The sequence below is a fragment of the Protobothrops mucrosquamatus genome, unplaced genomic scaffold, assembly GCF_001527695.2.
Source record: "Protobothrops mucrosquamatus isolate PMUCROS unplaced genomic scaffold, P.Mucros_1.0 scaffold45, whole genome shotgun sequence".
Lineage (NCBI taxonomy): Eukaryota > Metazoa > Chordata > Lepidosauria > Squamata > Viperidae > Protobothrops > Protobothrops mucrosquamatus.
The window spans coordinates 3,691,829-3,710,685 of NW_015386427.1; the positions used below are offsets into that span (position 1 = coordinate 3,691,829).

Consider the following 18,857-nt stretch of genomic DNA (forward strand, 5'->3'; position numbering starts at 1 on the left):
CTTGCTATATTCAATCAGTTTACCTTTCCACATATTATGTCCATTTATATAGCATTTCTTCACAATTATAATTTTGCATTGAATATATTACCTCAATTACTTTTCCACTCAGGGAAAGCCTTATTCTAATACAGAGTAAATAGATACAGTATGTCATGCAGGAGGTATCAAAAAGTCATTTTGGAAACAAATACAACTTTGTTTAAAAGATGGCTACACAATTACTGACTTGGATTGCTCAACAAGGAAGACCTGTTCTCATGTTCAATTGTTCAGAGACTCAAACCATGTTTGAAGATCCTTCCCTGATTGGTCCCAAAAACTGAAGTGGGGTAGGGGATGGAAGAAGAGAGAGCCTTTTCAATAACTGATCCTTCTTATCAGAAGGCCTTCTCCAATGGAAGACATTCTTATCCTTCTGGATTAAATTAAGTTTCTTTTTCTGTTGTCTTACTATCTTGCTGTTACAGTTGAACTAAGATAAAAGAAGAGACCACCATTTTGTTCTGCACTTTAGGATGGCAGAAATCTTGAGTCACCTTGATTTTCATCCACCGTAATGGACTAATGGACAGTGAGGGTAATTGCGGACAGAGAAAATAACATACATAACCAATGGAATCGCTACCTAATGGAGAAAATGATAACTGTCCGTGTCAAAACCAAGCTAAGAAATTAGGTTTCCAGAAATTAATATGGTTAGTTGCTGGTTTTGCTGAGAAATTATAATCGCTTTAAGAGCTTTCTTAGTTAATTTTAACAAATTTATGATGGGTAAAGTTTTGATAGTTACCTAAATCCTTGAGTGTATTTCTTCATACTGGCAGCATAGGTCTGCTTTGGTTTCACTTGACAAAATTAAGCATGTCAGAGAGTGGCTGATGTTTGCTTTACATAAATAGAACAGGCAGATCAGCATTGCTTAGTGTTAAAATTATCTTTGGGCTTGCAGGCTAGCATGCTTTGGGTAACTTAAAACACTCGTTCATGCATTTTATAAACACAGTGCTTGACCACTGAAAACAAGCATGATAGAATCCCCTGAGGAAAACATGGGAGAAACCATTACACGGACTGCAACAGCCAAGCTAATGAAGAAAGCTTTTTTGGAGGCTTTACAATCAAATGACTACAGAACTCTGGAAGAGCTTTTGGCTCAAAAACAAATAGATGTGGACACGGTGTTTGAAGTGGAAGATGAGAATTTGCTCCTGGCCTCTTACAAACAAGGTAAAAAGCCATGGCAATGTTTCAGTTGTAAAATATTGAAAGACGTTAGCTATTGTGTGTTATGAGTATTTGCCCTTTGTGGATCTTATTGTAGTCAATAAATTTTCAGATCAAATCTGATTAAGCTGTATTCTTGAAGCAAAATTACTTCTATGGACTATATATACACAGCATAGAAGAAATTGGTTGGACCCAGAAATTTTAGGACACCCTCAATATACAACTTCCATAAAATGCAAACCATTAAAATTGAAGCTGAACAAACAAAGGAACTTTTAATAGTGATAACACCAAGACAGAAGAGAATTTGAGTGCCCAAGGAATCTTTTTTCTGGTGCTATTCCTGAAGAATATTTAGAAAAATCAGAAGTACGATATATAAAGATTAGAAAGTATATCAGTGACCAATAAATGCAAATTTTGCATCACTCTTGCTTTGGTTTGGCTGCTGCGCCCCATCTTTGGTCAAATAGTTTTGCTTCAGGTCATATTTAAAATAGTTTAGGTAGAAATGCAAGAACCAGTTTGGTGTAATGTTTAAGGTATCAGGCTAGAAACAGAGATATTGTAAATTCTAGTCCCACTGTGGGCACAAAACAAATGGATGATCTTGGGCCAGTCATTCAGCCCTAGGAAGAAAGCAATAGCAAACCACTTCTGAAATTTTTTCAAAAAAACCTGTGGGAATTTGTTCAGGCAGTCATCAGAAGTCAAAGGCATGTGCGCGCGTGCACACACACTCACAGAGTACACAAAGAAAATCTGGCAAGAATAGAAAGTAGCAACTTCACTATGATTACACAATGTGCTCTAACATGCTGCATATACCCTCTAGAAGCAAAAAGAATAGATATAATTGAAGGTACTCTTATAATATATTATGGAGTATTGCCTTTATTCATATGGATACACACATACTATATACAGGATTCCTAAAATACTGTAGGATATGAGCTTTGGAAAACACAGCAGATTGCATATGTCACTTAAGTGATGTAATAAGAAGGGAGGGAGGGTCACCCACCTTCTGGGGTGCTACTCAACTACCTTGGCCTGATTCAGTTGGATCTGGCCCATTTTTAGCTCAAACCTTTTTTTCCACTGGCCTTTCTTACCATATCGAATATGTATTGTTCTGTTTTCAGAAATGTATCTTGCTGATGGATAGCCAGACAGAATTCTGACCCCTCTTACATTATTTTTTCTAGTATCCCATTGGGTTGGAGAAAATTAGCCTCTCTTTATGAGGAAGGGTTTTTTAATCAAAATAATAGTTCTTCTATCATACTACGGTATTTACTTCAGTTAAAGTATTATTTAACAGTTAAGGAGAAACCTATGTGACACAAGTCTGCTTACAGTGATCTAACCTTAAAGCCTGTGCTGTGCAGTTAATTCTCGACTTACAACAGTTCATTTAGTGACTATTCAAAATTGCAAAGGCACTGAAAAAAATGACTTATGGCTGTTTTTCACACTAGGTGATCAAAATTCAGATGCTTTAAGATACTGGATTGGAAATCAACTACTGATCAGTCTAGTTTTGCTTGTATTGACTGGCAATTGAAAGCCTAGTGTTATCCCAAAGGGTAGTAAATTATATAGCCTACCTCTTCATCATGATGGTGGAACACTGCCTCACTGCCTAATAATCAATTTTGGTTTCTTGGTTTTTCTTCCATGTTTGAATAATTTCACTGTTGTAATACTTTCTATTTTTAAAAAAGTACCAAAATTTATACATAGTTTAATATAAATCTTCTCCAAAGTTGCTTGCAAAACCTGTATTCTTTGTGGATTATTACAATATTCTGCTTGCAATAATCTCCAGTGCACACAGGTTTTGCAAACAATTTCCCCCAAAATAATGCATTTTTGAATATTAATAATATGAGTACAGTATAAACATTTCTCATCTAATGGAACCCATAAGCTATGGCTAGCTGCCCTACAAAATTTGGCAAAATGCACAGTTTGAAAGATAATTGAGTTTTGTTGTTGATCTTGGTTCAATAATGCAAAATTAGATAAGATCACATTCCAGTGCAAGTTAAACAAAATCCTATTCCTACTATCAACCCACCTGAAATATTTTCTCAGATTTAAAGGAATGAATGCACTCATTTCTTTACATAGCTTTTATCTATAACTCTGCAGAACTACTAGGCTGCACAATATTTATACAGTCTTTTCTGGGATGAGGAATAAATATTGCCCCTCTATAGTAAACCACTGTGTTTCTCTAGGATGGAGCCCTTCTCTTCCTACTCTGCTGACTTGCTGTTTCATTTGCATACTATTCCTTCTCACTGGGAAAGAATAGTTAAACATGAAGATCTCCTCATGTATGTCTCCAGTTTTAGGAAATGAGATTTCTCTATGCACATAAGAGCTCTTTGTGCGCAGCAGAATAACACGGAACTTGCTTAAGGGAAAACATGTATAAACACATAAAATATATTCAGTTGCATAGTGAGTATAATTATATTCAATGTTGCAACCAACAGAAGCTAATCCCTTCTGTACTAATTAGTAAACTGAAGATTTTGGAAAGCTATCATTTAATCACTTTTGTTTGTTTCTCAACTGAAACAGGTTATTGGCTGCCTAGTTATAAATTGCAGCATTCCTGGGCAACAGGACTACATTTATCTGTTCTGTACGGACATCTGGAAAGTCTGAGAGTTCTGCTGAAGCACAAAGCAACCATCAACTGCAGACCCAATGGGAAAGCAGCAATCCACATAGCATGTGAAGTTGCCAATCTGGATTGTGTCAATATACTCTGTAGCCATGGAGCAAAAACCAACTGCTATTCATTGGGTGGGTTTGCACCCCTGCATTATTGTACTACAAAGATCTCCTTGTCTTGTGCACAACAATTAATTTGGAAAGGTAAGTTACATAAAAACAGTCATAGTTTCAAGCTGTTGGAACATGCATGGATGATGATGGAGATACAAGCAAACGTTGCATAGGAACATTGAATAAGTTCTGGTATCTTCTTAAATTTGTTTTCAAAACATGACTGTGGTTTTGGCTTTCAGGCAGCATAACACTAGGCTCCTTACCTCTGTTCCTCAAGAACACAATCCTTCCAAATTAGTTTATCAAATTGCATGTTTTGTTCATCATAGTCATAGTCACAATCACAATCATAATCATAGAGTTGGAAGAGACCTTGGAAGTCTTCTAGTCCAATCCCCAGCTCAGGCAGGAAATCTATACCATTTCAGACAAATGGCTGTCCAGTCTCTTCTTAAAAACTTCCAGTGTTGGAGCATTCACAGCTTCTGGAGGCAGGTTGTTCCACTGGTTAATTGTTCTAACTGTCAGGAAGTTTCTCCTTAGTTCTAGGTTGCTTCTCTCCTTTGCTTCTTGTCCTGCCTTCAGGTGCTTTGGAGAATAGCTTGACTCCCTCTTCTTTGTGGCAACCCCTGAGATATTGGAACACTGCTATCATGTCCCCCCTCATCCTTCTCTTTGTTAAACTAGACATACCCAATTCCAGCAACTGTTCTTTATATGTTTTAGCCTCCAGTCCCCTAATCATCTTTGTTGCTCTTCTCTGTACTCTTTCTAGAGTCTCAGCATCTTTTTTATATTGTGGTGACCAAAACTGGATGCAGTATTCCAAGTGTAGCCTTACCAAGGCATTATAAAGTGGTATTAACACTTCACGTGATCTTGATTCTATCCCTCTGTTAATGCAGCCCACCACTGTGTTGGCTTTTTTGGCAGCTGCAGCACACTGCTGGCTCATATTTAAGTGATTGTCCACTTGGACTCCAAGATCCTTCTCACAGTTACTACTATTGAGTAAGGTACCCCCTATACTATACCTGTATATTTGCCTAAATGTAGAACCTTACTTTTTTCATCATTGAATTTCATTTTGTTAGATAATGCCCAATGTTCAAGTTTGTCAAGATCCTCCTATATCTTAAGCCTATCTTCTGAAGCAGGGGTGTCAAACTGCTGGCCCATGGACCAGATGTGTCATGCTGAAACTATGCCCACCCCAGCTCCGGCAATGGGAAAAAAGTCACGAATTGTCACAACACATCACATGACCTGGCAAGTTTGACACCCCTGTTTTGGAGTGTTGGCTATTCCTGCCAGCTTGGTGTGTGCAAATTTGATGAGTTAATGATGTAGTAGACTTTGCTCCATTAGAAGACAAAATGAAGCTGCTGCCTCAGTTGACATATAAAGTGAATCGGGACAGCTGTAGTAACTCCTCTTCCAGTTGGTAGGCAAAACTGTGGGTGTGCTATGTCATTTGTCTTCAGACAATTTAGCTGAATGTGGCCTACTGTCAACAGTCAAACAAACTTGACTGCTAGGCAGTTGCTAATATATCTTTTAATAAAAGGAGGGCACCATTTTTTTCTCGGTCACTAGCAGCTCAATATTATTGGTTAACTTAGATGAGTTTAATGCTGCTAGCCTTTCTCAAAGTGTGATTTCCACATTGCTTGAACTTTGCATTCCATCAATTCTAGCCTGTGTGGCTGCAAGGCTGTACAAGGCTGCAAGGCTGTTGTGTTGAGTTCTGATAATGTTAATATTTAACTGTAGAAGATAGCAGTAACCAGAGATGAATCAAGTGCTGCAAAATATTTTGCTCAAAAATAAAATAAAAAAGTCTACATTTTCCCATATTCTCTGCAGGTATGTGAAATGCTAAGCAAAAGTAAAACTAAGAAAACAAGCACCATAAATAGAATGATACTGAAAATGGAGAAATTATCTTCACTTCTTCAGATCATCAGACATAGAATTAACTTGTCAATTTTCAGTTACTTTGAGAATTTCCTGAGACTTAAAAGTAAAGGTTTTCCCCCTTCGAGTAATGTCCAACTCTAGGGGGGCGGTGTTCATCTCTGTTTCCTAGCTGAGGTAGAGTCAGTGTTGTCTGAAGATGCTTCTGTAGTCATGTGGCCAGCATGACTATACTGTATGCCCAAAATGCATGAAACACTGTTACCTTCCCACCAAAGTGATACTTACGTATCTGCTTATGTTTGCATGTTTTCCAACTGCTAGGATGGCAGGAGCTGGGGCAAGAACTCCGTCATGCAGTGCTTGGGTCTCGAACTGCCAGCCTTTGGGTCATTAAGCCCAGCGTCTCAACTGCTAGGCCACCATGCTCCCTTCCTGGGATTTAGGGGACTGAAACGTTTTTCCATTTTTTCATCAAGGTTGTTTATAGATCAGTTTCCCAGGAATAAACTTCTAAAAAGTAATTCTAAGAAAATTAATGAATAAAATGGATTGAAGCTTGTTGCAGAAAATAGTAAACCACTAGGTGAATGAAAAGAATAGAATATAAAATGTACTATCTTCCCCAAACCTGTGATAAAAAAATAGATTAGAAGGAAAAAAATACCTATCATGCTATCAGGAGAATGTATGACAGTGATGGTGAACCTTTTAGAGACCGAGTGCCCAAACTGCAACCCAAAACCCACTTATTTATTGCCGGGTGCCAGGTGGGCATAGCCCATTGGATGGGCATGGCTGTGGTCATGGCAGACTGGGTAGGTGTGGCCAAGGTGGGTGTGGTCACATCGATGTTGCTTGTGGGGAGGGATGCCTGTGGGGGCCGGGCAGGGTTGGGGGAGATCCAGGGGGTCTCTGGCAGGTGGGCAGTGAGCAGGAGGCTCATCCTGAGGGGCGAGGTGTGGCAAGGTGAGGCAGGGCGGAGGTGCTATTGTCGCAGGGCAAGGCGAAGCAGGGGCTGGGGCGGCTGCTGCCTGACACCATTGGCCCCGCACACAGAGGCCAGTGAGCGCATAGGGGCCGACAGTGTATGTCAGCAGCCACAGTCTGCTGGCCCGTCGACCGGTGCACTCTGGGGCTCCGCAGCCTGCCCCCAGCAGTTCAGAGAAGCCACCTCTGAGCTGGACGGCCAGCCGACAGCTGAGGAGGCGATGCAATGGGTCATGCCCAGGAAAAGGAGAGCATGTGAGGCCAGGAGGGATGGGATGGGGGGGAGGGAAACCAGCCATGCTGGGATGCATCCGGCCATGTGGGACCTCGGCAAGTTAGCAGGCGGCTGGTTGAAGAGGGACAGTTGCCATTTCCAGGGCATGGTGCGCGTGCCCACAGAGGGGGCTATGAGTGCCACCTCTGGCACGCGTGCATAGGTTCGCCACCACTGATGTATGATCTTGAATCCAAGTTTCTTTAGTGGATGGATTATTAGATCAAAAGGGAACTGAATATATTTAAAAGTATTAATGTACATATTAACACAGATTTTCCTGCTGATAAATAGTATTTACTAAGTTTGACAGAGGACAAATTAATGATATTGTTTTTACTTTTCATAAAGTTAATAAAGTTCTTCCTTTCTCCTGTTATTATTAATAATCAGGAAAAAAAAATCCAAGCAATCTGTGTACATTTGCCAAATGTATTTATCCTATTATTATTATTAGATTAGACTGTATCTGTGAAGTATCCTGTAAATGTAGAATGTAGACAACCTTTTAGTTAGGCCCTCTGATCATATAAAAGAAATCTTAGCTGGTTACTCCTGTCATATTAGTTGGATTGATTTATCAACTTATATGTGCAGTTTAGCACACAATTTTGGAATCACCCTAATCTGGGATTTTTTATTTTGTTTGGATGCAGCCCAACTGCTTTCTCTTTCATTCTAAGTTATTCTGCTCACTAGAGCAATCTAGATTTGGAACCTGGATTTTGAGTGGGTATTTTTCCCTTTTGTAATTAATTGCTCATTCATGCAACTTGCTTTGTTGATGGGCACCTGGTGGTGAAATGAACTACAGTTTATTCCCTGTAGTTTCAGGTCTTTCAGGCCTGGAGCTGCCCCAGATCATGTTCTACATTGGCTTAGAAAATAATTCTCCATATCAGTATTCACTCTTGGCAACTTGCTAAACAAATTCCTGCAGTTTTCTTGGCAAGGTTTTTTTTTAGAAATGGTTTGCCATTGTCTTCTTCCTAAGGCTGATGTAGAGTGACTGGTTTTACTCAAGGTCACCCAGCGGGCTCTGTACCTATGTCAGGACTACAACTCACGGTCTCCCAACTTTTACCATTTCACCAAACCAGTTATGGTGCTCATTTGGATTTTTGCAGACCCAATCCAATGGTAATCCTAAACTAAGGTGATAACAATGGAGCTTTCACAAAGCTGACAAGGTGGGAAATAATTCTGCTACCCAGGCTTGGATTGTCCACTTGATGGGACTGTTACGTCAGTGGAAAAAGCCACTAAAAGAAAGTTCTTGTAGGAGACTCCATATGACTTATAGTACCTTTATTTATTTAAGAAAATGTACATGTCCTCTCTCTCACTCTCAGTAATTCTGGGTGGCTTACAAAAATAAAAACCCAATAGACAAACAATAAAAAGCAATAACTCCTACCCCTGGGGCAACAACAGCCAATCAAATAAGTCACTTGATGGGTTCCCCAGGCCTATTGGCAAAACCAGGTCTTCAGAGCTTTGCACAATTGTGGAAGTCGATCTAATCTCTGCGGATATGATGTTCTAAAGAGGGGGACCCACCACGGAGAAGGTCTTTCTTCTGGGTCCTGCCAGATGTACCTCCTTAGGTGAGATGACCAGTAACATTCTTTGCCTCCATGCTCTGATGGGCTGGGTAGATGTGACCAGAAAAACACAGTCCTTCAAATAAACTGGCACCAAGCCATGTAGGATTTTAAAGGTGACAACCAGCACTTTGAATTGTACCTGAACGCAAATCAACGGCCAATGCAGCTTTTGAGCAGAGATTATCTGTGCACATCTGAGCCTGCTCAAAAACCTGTGGGCCGCAGCATTTTAAGCTTATTGGAGCTTCCAGATACTTTTCAAGACCAGCCCCATATAGAGTAAGTAATTGCAGTAATCAAGACTAAGGTATGAATGATTGTGAGCAGGAAAGAGCATAACTAGTGCACAATTTGCAATTGAGTAAAACCCTTCAGGCCATGACTGTCACCTGCTCCTTGAACAGGAGCTGTGAAACCAGAAGAACCCTCAGATTGGGGGGGGGTGTCTTTAGTGCTCTATGAGCTAGGTTGTTTTCTCACAGACATTTCATCATCCAAACTCGATAATATCATCAGAACACTTACCTAGTTTGGGTAATGAAACATCTGTGAGAAAACCATCAAGCTCAGAGAGCACCAATATCCCTTATTTCAACCCTGACCCCCAAATATTCTTCTTTATTGGAACCCCCAGATTACACACTGGGTCTTTCTGGGGCAGTACCATCCCAGCCAAGACTAGAGGTGGCAATTCTCCAGGCACCAAATAACCCAAAACCCAGAGATATTCTGTCTTGCCAGGATACAGTTTCAGCCTGTTTTTCTTGATCCAGCCTTACCAGCCTCCAGTCACTGTGAGAGGGAAGTCAGGGCATTGCTTAACATTATCCATTTCTTTCAGTTTATTTTTGTTTGCCATACAAACAAACCATCCACTTTTAAAAATATTCAGAAATGTTAGCAGGCTCAAATGTGGTAACAGGATAGTTAGCTAATAGCTAGAAGACAAAAACATATCATGCCAATGATTTTGCATCTGCATTGTCAGTCTGTAGATTTCTAAATCCAAATCAGTTTGGATTAAGTTTGAAAGTTCTGAATGTCCATATTCCTTAAGATAATTCATCTTCCCATACTCATATCTAATTAGATTTTAATGCTATATTCAGAGACGTTTCCTTGAATCTCCTTATTAAAAAAAGTGACTTTTTGAATGAAAAACTATTTGATTTAAAAAAAAAAAATCACATAATTTTACTCTTAAAGAGTTTTCAACATCTCTTGAGATTTTGCTGAGGTTTTTATATATTCATGATGATTTATTTTTGTTACTGTAGTAGTATTGACACTGTGCCATCCCATTCCATTTCCCCCCTTTGTGATTTATATTCAAACAGGTGCAGACATAAATATAAGATCAAACAATCAAGACGAAGAAATGCCCCTTCATACCGTTGCTCGTTGTGGCATCCCTGAAATGGTTGCCTTCTACGTGGAACAAGGAGCTGTAGTTGATGGTGCAAACGCCCACCGAGAAACACCATTGTCCTGTGCAGTTTACTGGGCCCTTAATGGCAAGGAACAAACCTACAGCACAGATCACCACCTCATCTGCCGGATGCTCCTTGACTACAAAGCTGATGTTAATTCACGGGATGAAGATTTCAGGACCCCCCTCCACAAGGCAGCCTGGAATTGTGACCATGTACTACTGAACATGTTGCTTGAGGCAGGTGCTGAAGCCAACCTGATGGATGATAATGGGTGTGCCCCCCTGCAATATGTCCTGAAAGTGACAGACGTGCGTCCTAGTGCTCAGCCTGACATCTGTTATCAGCTGCTTCTGAATCACGGAGCTGCCAGGATATATCCACCACAATTCCATAAGGTAAAAAAGGGAAGATGGTGTGTAGTGTATGATGTAGAGCAGGGGTGGGGGACAATGGCTCTTTTATGACTTGTGGACTTTAACTCCCAGAATTCCTGAGCCAGCCATGGGAGTTGCTTCTGGGAGTTGAAGTCCACAAGTTATAAAGGGGTCTTCATTCCCCATCTCTAATGTAGAGGAATACATGTACAGGATGCAGTGGCATAGCGTGGGTTGTCAGCACCCGGGGCAAGGCAAGTAATTTGCGCCCCCCCTCCACAGTGGGCGGCGACCCGGCGGCTCGGATCGGATTCGCACAGCCAGCACTGCAGAGAGAGTGAGTGAGCCAGGCAGGGGCAGAGAGCTGCGAGTGCGAGCGCGCCCCCCCAGATGTTGCGTCCGGTGTGGCCGGCCCCCCCTGCACCCCCCACGCTACGCCACTGACAGGATGGGATGGAGGTTTATCTTTTAAAACGTGTCCAATTCAGTTTAAATAACTGATTGCAGAACAACAGAATCCTAGAGATGTTTCCTTGGTTTGGAATATGATATTGCAAGTTCTCATAAGATGTCTGTCATGTGGATCCTGTAAAGTCAGATAAGAGGTCAATAGTTATTATTTCTAAATCAGAATGCAGGCCAGGCACTGTAGCAGGAAAAAAAAACTTATAATGGCTAAGGTGTCAGAAATGTCTTTTTTTCTCTTAAGCATGCATCCTGGGAAACAAACATACATGGGTTAAATAAGAGACTTTAAGAAACTTTCACCTATTATATTATAGAATAAGAATTCCATAATATAACCATGATGGTTTCATTATACTTAAAAATGTACATTGAAAGACAGTAATGACACATCTTTCATTACTTATTCCATTAGTATCTTTCTAAAATTTTCTGCTAACAATTTATATATGGATTATATATAGATGTATTTTCTACATGCAAGAAATGCATGGCACTTATAAGAGAAAACTGGCCTGAGGGGCTAGGAGTTAAAGGAAGTTTAGCAGCAACGTGAATCTCCTAAGCCCAGTTCAACATCTTAATTGAAATATCAGTCAGAATGGCATTCAGTGAAAGAATCCAAAGAATCCATCCTTTTCTAACAATTTTCCATACTTTGAATATTACTCATGGCTACTTTTTACACATATGTGTATATGAATCTACATTTTGCAAACAGAAGTATGAAGAAAGGTGTAGATATGCCAGATTCCTGATATTGGGACTATTTGCCACAACAAGCGTAATCAGGAACAGAAGCTGCAATATAAAATTAAAGAGTAGTGGAAAAATTCCCTTCGGTGTGCTAAATTATATACCAGGTGTAAGATCTGTGGTTCTCAGAGTACAGGTAATCCTTGACTTACAACAGTTCATTTAGAGACCATTCAAAGTTACAACAGTCCTGAAAAAAGTGACTTATGACCATTTTTTACACTTATGACTATCGCAGCATCCTCATGGCCACATGATCAAAATTCAGATGGCTGGGCAATCTGACTCATATTTATGACGTTTGCAGTCCCTTGGTGGTCATGTGATTAGTTTCTGCAATCTCCTGGCAAGCAAAGTCAATGGGGAAACCAGATTCACTGAAAAACCGTGTTACTAACTTAACAACTGCAGTGATTCACAGCAACTGTGGCAAGCAAGGTCATAAAATGGGGTAAAATTCACTTAACAGATGTTTCACTTAGCAACAGAAAGTTTGGGCTCAATTGTAGTCATAAGTCGAGGACTACCTGTACACAGAGACATAACATCAATGGAGAAATCATTCAGCTAGTTTGCTATACAGGAACTGGAACATACTAGTATCTTTCCCCAGTAAAAGAGCTATTGTTTAAGGCTGGAATGATCCTACCAGTTGGTATTTTTAAAAGATTAGATTTGGGGCCAGATGGTAGACAAAAGGCTCGTGATGATGGCCTTGACCATGTAATCAAGACTCACTACTTATCAATGCAGATTTAAAGCTTCAGTTACAAGATCATGGTGACCCTCTCAGCTTTTTTGACCTCACATTTACAGATGCTCCTAAAGGCCACAAAATGGCTTTCGGGAGAACAGTGACATCTATTGGGTAGTGATATGTTTCTGCTTATAGGTGTTGCAAGCTTGTTATTCCTATCCCAGAGCAGTTGAGATTATTGTGAATACATATGAGCATATCAGGTGGACAACAAAATGGAGAACAGCTATACCTGATGATATCTTTGAGGTAAGTAGTTTAAAAATACACAACTATATTAGGGTAGTGAAGTCATTCATTGCATTAGGCTATAATGTTTTTTTAAATTATTATTTTAGCTTAGTATGATGTATAAAGCTAGCCAGAGTGGTTCAGTTTCCATGCTTTTAGCTTTGAACCCGAGATAAGTAAAACTGATCATTAAAGAAAATACAATGTATGAATCTTATTAGTATCTTTGTTAAAAGGAATATTTAGCAGGAGACAAATATTGGCAGCCTGAAATAAAAGTAGGGTTCTATGCAATTTATTTTATTTATTTTTATTTTTTAAACTCTAGGAACTCAAAACAATATACATTGTATTCTCTCCTATAATTTGATCCTTGCCTAGTGAACATGTCAGCTAGACAGCCCAAAAAAATATAGTTGATCTAAAACCACTCAGTTGTTTTTCTAGGGTCCAGCAGAACTTAGATATGTGAAAACAAACTTATTCAGCCCATCTTCTTCCATCATCCTTGTCTCCCTTTGTGAGTAGCCATTTTGAAAATCCTTCCTCCTCTTATTCAGTCAATGTTAAAAAATAAAGGGGCCAAACAAAAGTTTAATGAAAACTGCCAGGCAGATGTATTAAAATCAAAAGTTTAGCCAAAATAGAACGAGGGACTGGAGTAGCGGTGCTATCAGTATTAAATTCACAGATGTGTTCAGTTGTATCTAAAGCTATATTTGTTCTTGGGCAGATCTATTTTGCTGAATTGGGAGGCATCACATTCAGTTAAAAGAAAATAATATATTTAAACAGAGAGATAGAGAGTCTAGAAATTAAAAACATTTGGCTCCAGCAATATTGCTTACAGTTACTAAAAGGTAGCTGCAATAGATAATGGCAAAGCCTGGAACATTTTCTTCCAATGCTTTTGTGCATGGAGGACAGATATTAACTCCAAACATATTTTGTTTTGTCTTTGCAGACATACAGAACTTTCTACGAATCCCTTTTTGAGGCATGTGCAAATACACCACGATCACTAAAACATTTAGCGAGATGTGCTATTCGAAGAATATTGCTCTATAAATGTCACAAAGGAATCCCTTTACTTTTAATTCCAGCAATACTAAAAAGGTATTTGCTTTTAGAGCCAGAAGGAGTAATATATTAAGAAGTGTAATATACATTTTCAGATAATTTAATTTAAAAGTGTTAGGATTCTATTCCCATGGGAGAAGTTAAAATCAAGATTTCTGTGACAGCATCAGCAAGAAGCAGAGTTAATATTTCCTACAAAGGATATGAATTCAAATAGATACACATCATTTCTGAACTTTGAGCACAGATAACAGAATATTTCATTCCTAGCAGTTTACAGAAGCATAACAAGTGAAAAGGAAGAAGCAAGGAAAATACTTCCAAGGAAAGAGAAAAAAAAGTCCAAAGTGTTGGAAATATTCTAAAGAGAATTATTAGTTTTCTCCACCTGGTAGCTGCTTGTGTTCCATATTACCACTACCATATAGAATTAGGGTTACAGGACTTGTAGTCGAAGATGCTGAGGGGGCAACAGGTCATGCAAGACTATTGCAAATGTTAATCCTTTTATTTTGAGGCATGTTCTTCTCCCTTCATAAAATAAGCAAGAAGTGCTGAGAAAGTGAAGTTACTAAATAGTACATATTACTCTTTTTTTCCTTTTTATTATATTGTTGTGAGATTTAATATATCGTTTTGATACAATGGTATTTATACAATATTAATTAAAATTATTGAGAGTTGTTTGAATAACTTACAATATTGGAAACAAAAATAAAATTATATCAATATTAGTTATAATCTGGGATATCAATATTACAAGCAAAAAACTATTTGACTTTTTTCATCCAAAATGAAGTGTAATATCAAGAAAGAAAGACTACTGCAGAATGCATTGAATTATATGTTATACAATAAAGGTTTCATTCTTGAGCTGATTACTTACTCAATAGAAATCAGGACATTAATATCTAAGAGTAGCCCCACAGTGAGAAAGGCAGCAAATAAATTTAACAAATAAATTTAGCAAGCAAATAAATAAGAAATGGATCCCTAACTTTATTTGATATTGGGCATATTTGGAATTGGTGTACAGGTCAAAATGGCTCCTCTGGTGAATACAGTCAATCTCAAAATACCTTTTTAATCAGAAGCCACACTGATGAAGTTGCCAAGCCATCTTCCATTCCAGCATATTCTCTAGCAACTCAGTTTATGCCTTTTTTGTGGCCAGAAAATATTATGTCTTACAAAGTAATTGGCTAGGTTTGCACATCTCACCAAGACATAGTGAGGTTAATTTGATTTTGATTTAAATGGATAGGTGTGCAAATCAGAACATTATGGTCTATTTTCAGAACTTTATTTTTATGAAACTGGCAGCCATACAAATATGATGCATAAATAAGAAATATATTTTAAAAAATAAATAATGGTTTAAAGAATCTGGGTTTATTTTGTGTGTGATTGTAGTCATAATCTGTGAAGTGTTTTGTTGCTGTTGCTCACAGCCTTAAAACAAAATAAAAGGGGAAAAGGCACATCAAAAAGTTTATTTTCAACTTTTTCTGGCTTCTGCCGGACAGATTGGGGTTGCAAATCTTATCACTTCTCCCCAACATGCTGATTGTAGTCCAACACACCTGGAGAACGCTTGCTGCTCATAGTTGCATTATCAACACACTAACTATAATAAAAGGTTGTCACTGCTCCCAGTGGTGTGTATCTACAATACAAAGGGCATTTTTTATCACTGCACTAAAAAAAATAATGAAACAGACAGTACCTTCAACAAACTCACTATGGCTACGGCTGCTCATAACTGAGAAATTAAAAAAGAGAGTTGTCATCAAAATGAATTTTCTGCAGGGCTAGGAAAAGAAGGAGAGGACTCATGTTTAAAATCTGCATGCATAATTTCATTCTTTGAGACTGTCAGTGTGTACCCATAGAATAGGGTGGTGCAGAGAAGAACAATAAAGCCGTGTGGCTCTGTCATTACAGCTAAGGCTCCCATGCTGAGAGAAAAGGAAAGAATCTTTGCTACTGATCTTCTCAGACACCCCTCCTCACGTTGCAATTGCCCTCCCTTTTCATTCTGTGGGCATCTAGCCTCACTTGCCAGTTTTGTTCTAAGCAGGTGCTAGATTATACCCACTGTGGCATCTGACAGAGAACTCAGCAGGATTACTCTGATTATAGTTCAAAGAATTTGCAGTCTCTTCAAAACATGGGAGGACATCATTGTCAGAATGAAACTGCACTGCACTCTTTTTACTGCTGTTTTTCATTTGGCTGAAAGGTCAGTCAACAGCCCCATGCCACCCCTTTCTGGATGCATATAGGTATGCATTCCAGATTTTCCTGTTTCTTGGGAGCAAGGAGCTTGGACATATAAGAGATATGTTACATGACATGACTGTTGCACCTGCTGCTAACCTGCATTGATAACATTTTTCTGATACAGACAAAATTACATAAGGTTTTGCTGACTTCATTTTTGGTTGCATCCATGCAATTAACAACAACAACAACAACAAAGTTGGAAGGTACATTGGAGGTCATCTAGTCCAACCCCCTGCTCAGGCAGGAAACCCTATACCATTTCAGACAAATGGCTGTCCATTCACCGCTTCTGGATGCAGGTTGTTCCACTGATTAATTGTTCTAACAATTAGTTTCTCCTTAGTTCTAGATTGCTTCTCTCTTTGGTTAGTTTCCACCCGTTGCTTCTTGTCCTGCCTTCAGGCGCCTTGGAGAATAGCTTGACTCCCTCTTCTTTGTGGCAGCCCCTGAGATATTGGAACACTGCTATCATGTCACCCCCTCATCCTTCTCTTCATTAAACTAGACATACCAAATCCAGCAACCGTTCCTTATATGTTTTAGCCTCCAGTACCCTAATCATCTTTGCTGCTCTTCTCTGTACTCTTTCTAGAGTCTCAACATCTTTTTTACATTGTGGTGACCAAAACTGGATGCAGTATTCCAAGTGTGGCCTTACCAAGGCATTGTAAAGTGGTATTAACACTTCATGTGATTTTGATTCTATCCCTCTGTTAATGCAGCCTAGCACCGTGTTTGCTTTTTTGGCAGCTGGCTCATATTTAAGTGATTGTCCACTAGGACTCCAAGATGCCTCTCACAGTTGCTACTATTGAGCAAGGTACCATCTATACCAGGGGTCTTCAAACTTGGCCCTTTTATGACTTGTGGACTTCAACTCCCAGAATTCCTCAGCCAGCCTGGGGAAGTCCACAAGTCATAAAAGGGCCAGGTTTGAAGACTCCTGACCTATACTATACCTGTGCATTTGGTTTTTCTTGCCTAAATGCAGAACCTTACCTTTTTCAACACTGAATTTCATTTTGTTAGATAGAGCCCAATGTTCAGGTTTGTCAAGATCCTTCTGTATCTTAAGCCTATCTTCTGGAGTGTTGGCTATTCCTGCCAGCTTGGTGTTGTCTGCAAATTTGATGAATTCCCCATCTATCCCCTCATCCAAATCATTGATGAAGATGTTGAAGAGCACTGGGCCCAGAATAGAGCCCTGGGCCACCCCACTACACACTTCCCTCCATGTAGATGCAGTTCTGTTGAGGACCACACGCTGAATATGGTCAACCAGCTACGAATCCATCCGGTGGTGATGCTGTCTAACCCACATTTTTCTATCTTACTAAGTAGTAGGTTGCCTTACTGAAGTCCAAGTAAATTATATCCATAGCATTCCTCTGGTTCACAAATTTTGTCACTTGGTCAAAGAATGCAAAAGATTTATCTGGCATGATCTGTTTTTGACAAACTTATGTTGGCTTTTGGTAATGACTTGTTTGCCTCTAGGTGTTCGCTGATTCGTTGTTTGATTATCTTTTCCAGAATCTTCCCAGGTATTGAGGTCAGGCTGATAGGTCTGTAATTTCCTGGATCCATTTTTTTCCCTTTTTTAAAAAATAATAAAATATGGCAAAATAAACCATTTTCCTCAGTTTTACATGTAATGTAACAAAGCAGCAAGTGGCTAATTGATGCAGCACTCTTAGTTAAAATGGGGATGGGTAGATTGTCATTTAGAATATTGTAGGTCACCTAGTTACGTGTTAGCGTTTGTGTGAACTAGACATGCTAAGCCATAAGGTTTAGCTCTCTGGGCCTAGCATGTTATACAAACAGAGCAATTGCATTTTTGTTAAGCTGGATTTAAGGATTCCATTCTCTGTACCCTGCAAGTAAGTTTTGTTTTATTGCTGTCTCTTAGCCATTTCTTAAATGTCTTTTCCAAGATCTTCCCAGGTATTGCGGTCAGGCTGATAGGTCTGTAATTTCCTAGATCCATTTTTCCCCTTTTTTGAAGATATTGCTACAACCACCACCACCGCACATCCCTGGCAACATTTATCCATTTCTTTAAAAGTGGATAAAAGAGAGGAAAGGAGAATGGTTTGGAACTCATAAATCATTACAGTTCAAAAGCTGGCAGAAATATTTAATCAAATATAATTATTTCGATTACAGTGAACATCTTTTTCTATGCTTCACTATGTGTGTCTCCATCTACCCAGTGTGCTCACTTCATTAAGTGTACTATTATAGCTAGGCCCCAAAATATGTTTAATCTCAACTATGATGCATTTAAATGTCAATTTACCTCTTTAATTATTCAATGTGTACCTTGCTTTTAATTTAGGAGTCAAAGTAGCATATAGAGAGCTCAATTTAGTTTCTTTGATAGACACTCTGGGAGGTCATTAGATTGAGAGACAGTTTGCCTCCATGGCCGAAGAATCTTGAAGCTAAGCTCTTCAAATCTTAGTCAGCATTAATCAGTTCCTCTTTGTAAATAACATGCTATATGTGATCATATAGCATGTTATCAATTGTGACTTATTCAATAAACCAAGGTTAAACCATGGGCTTACATAAAATACGATCACACCTGATACTTGAATCTGGCTATTGTAGCAACATAACAGAATCACGAAAAGTAAAGGAAGT

General features: G+C 39.0%; 1 protein-coding gene across 1 annotated transcript; it reads left to right on the top strand.

Moving 5' to 3' along the window:
• Window positions 1-966: 966 nt before the first annotated feature.
• On the top strand, window positions 967-14,795 carry ASB4 (ankyrin repeat and SOCS box containing 4). Its single transcript, XM_015811579.1, has 5 exons — window positions 967-1,230; window positions 3,826-4,125; window positions 10,164-10,654; window positions 12,747-12,860; window positions 13,807-14,795. Exons 1-5 carry the CDS (start codon window positions 1,029-1,031, stop codon window positions 13,993-13,995), a joined length of 1,296 nt encoding a protein of 431 aa, XP_015667065.1. The 5' UTR covers window positions 967-1,028; the 3' UTR covers window positions 13,996-14,795.
• The last annotated feature ends 4,062 nt before the right edge of the window (window positions 14,796-18,857 follow it).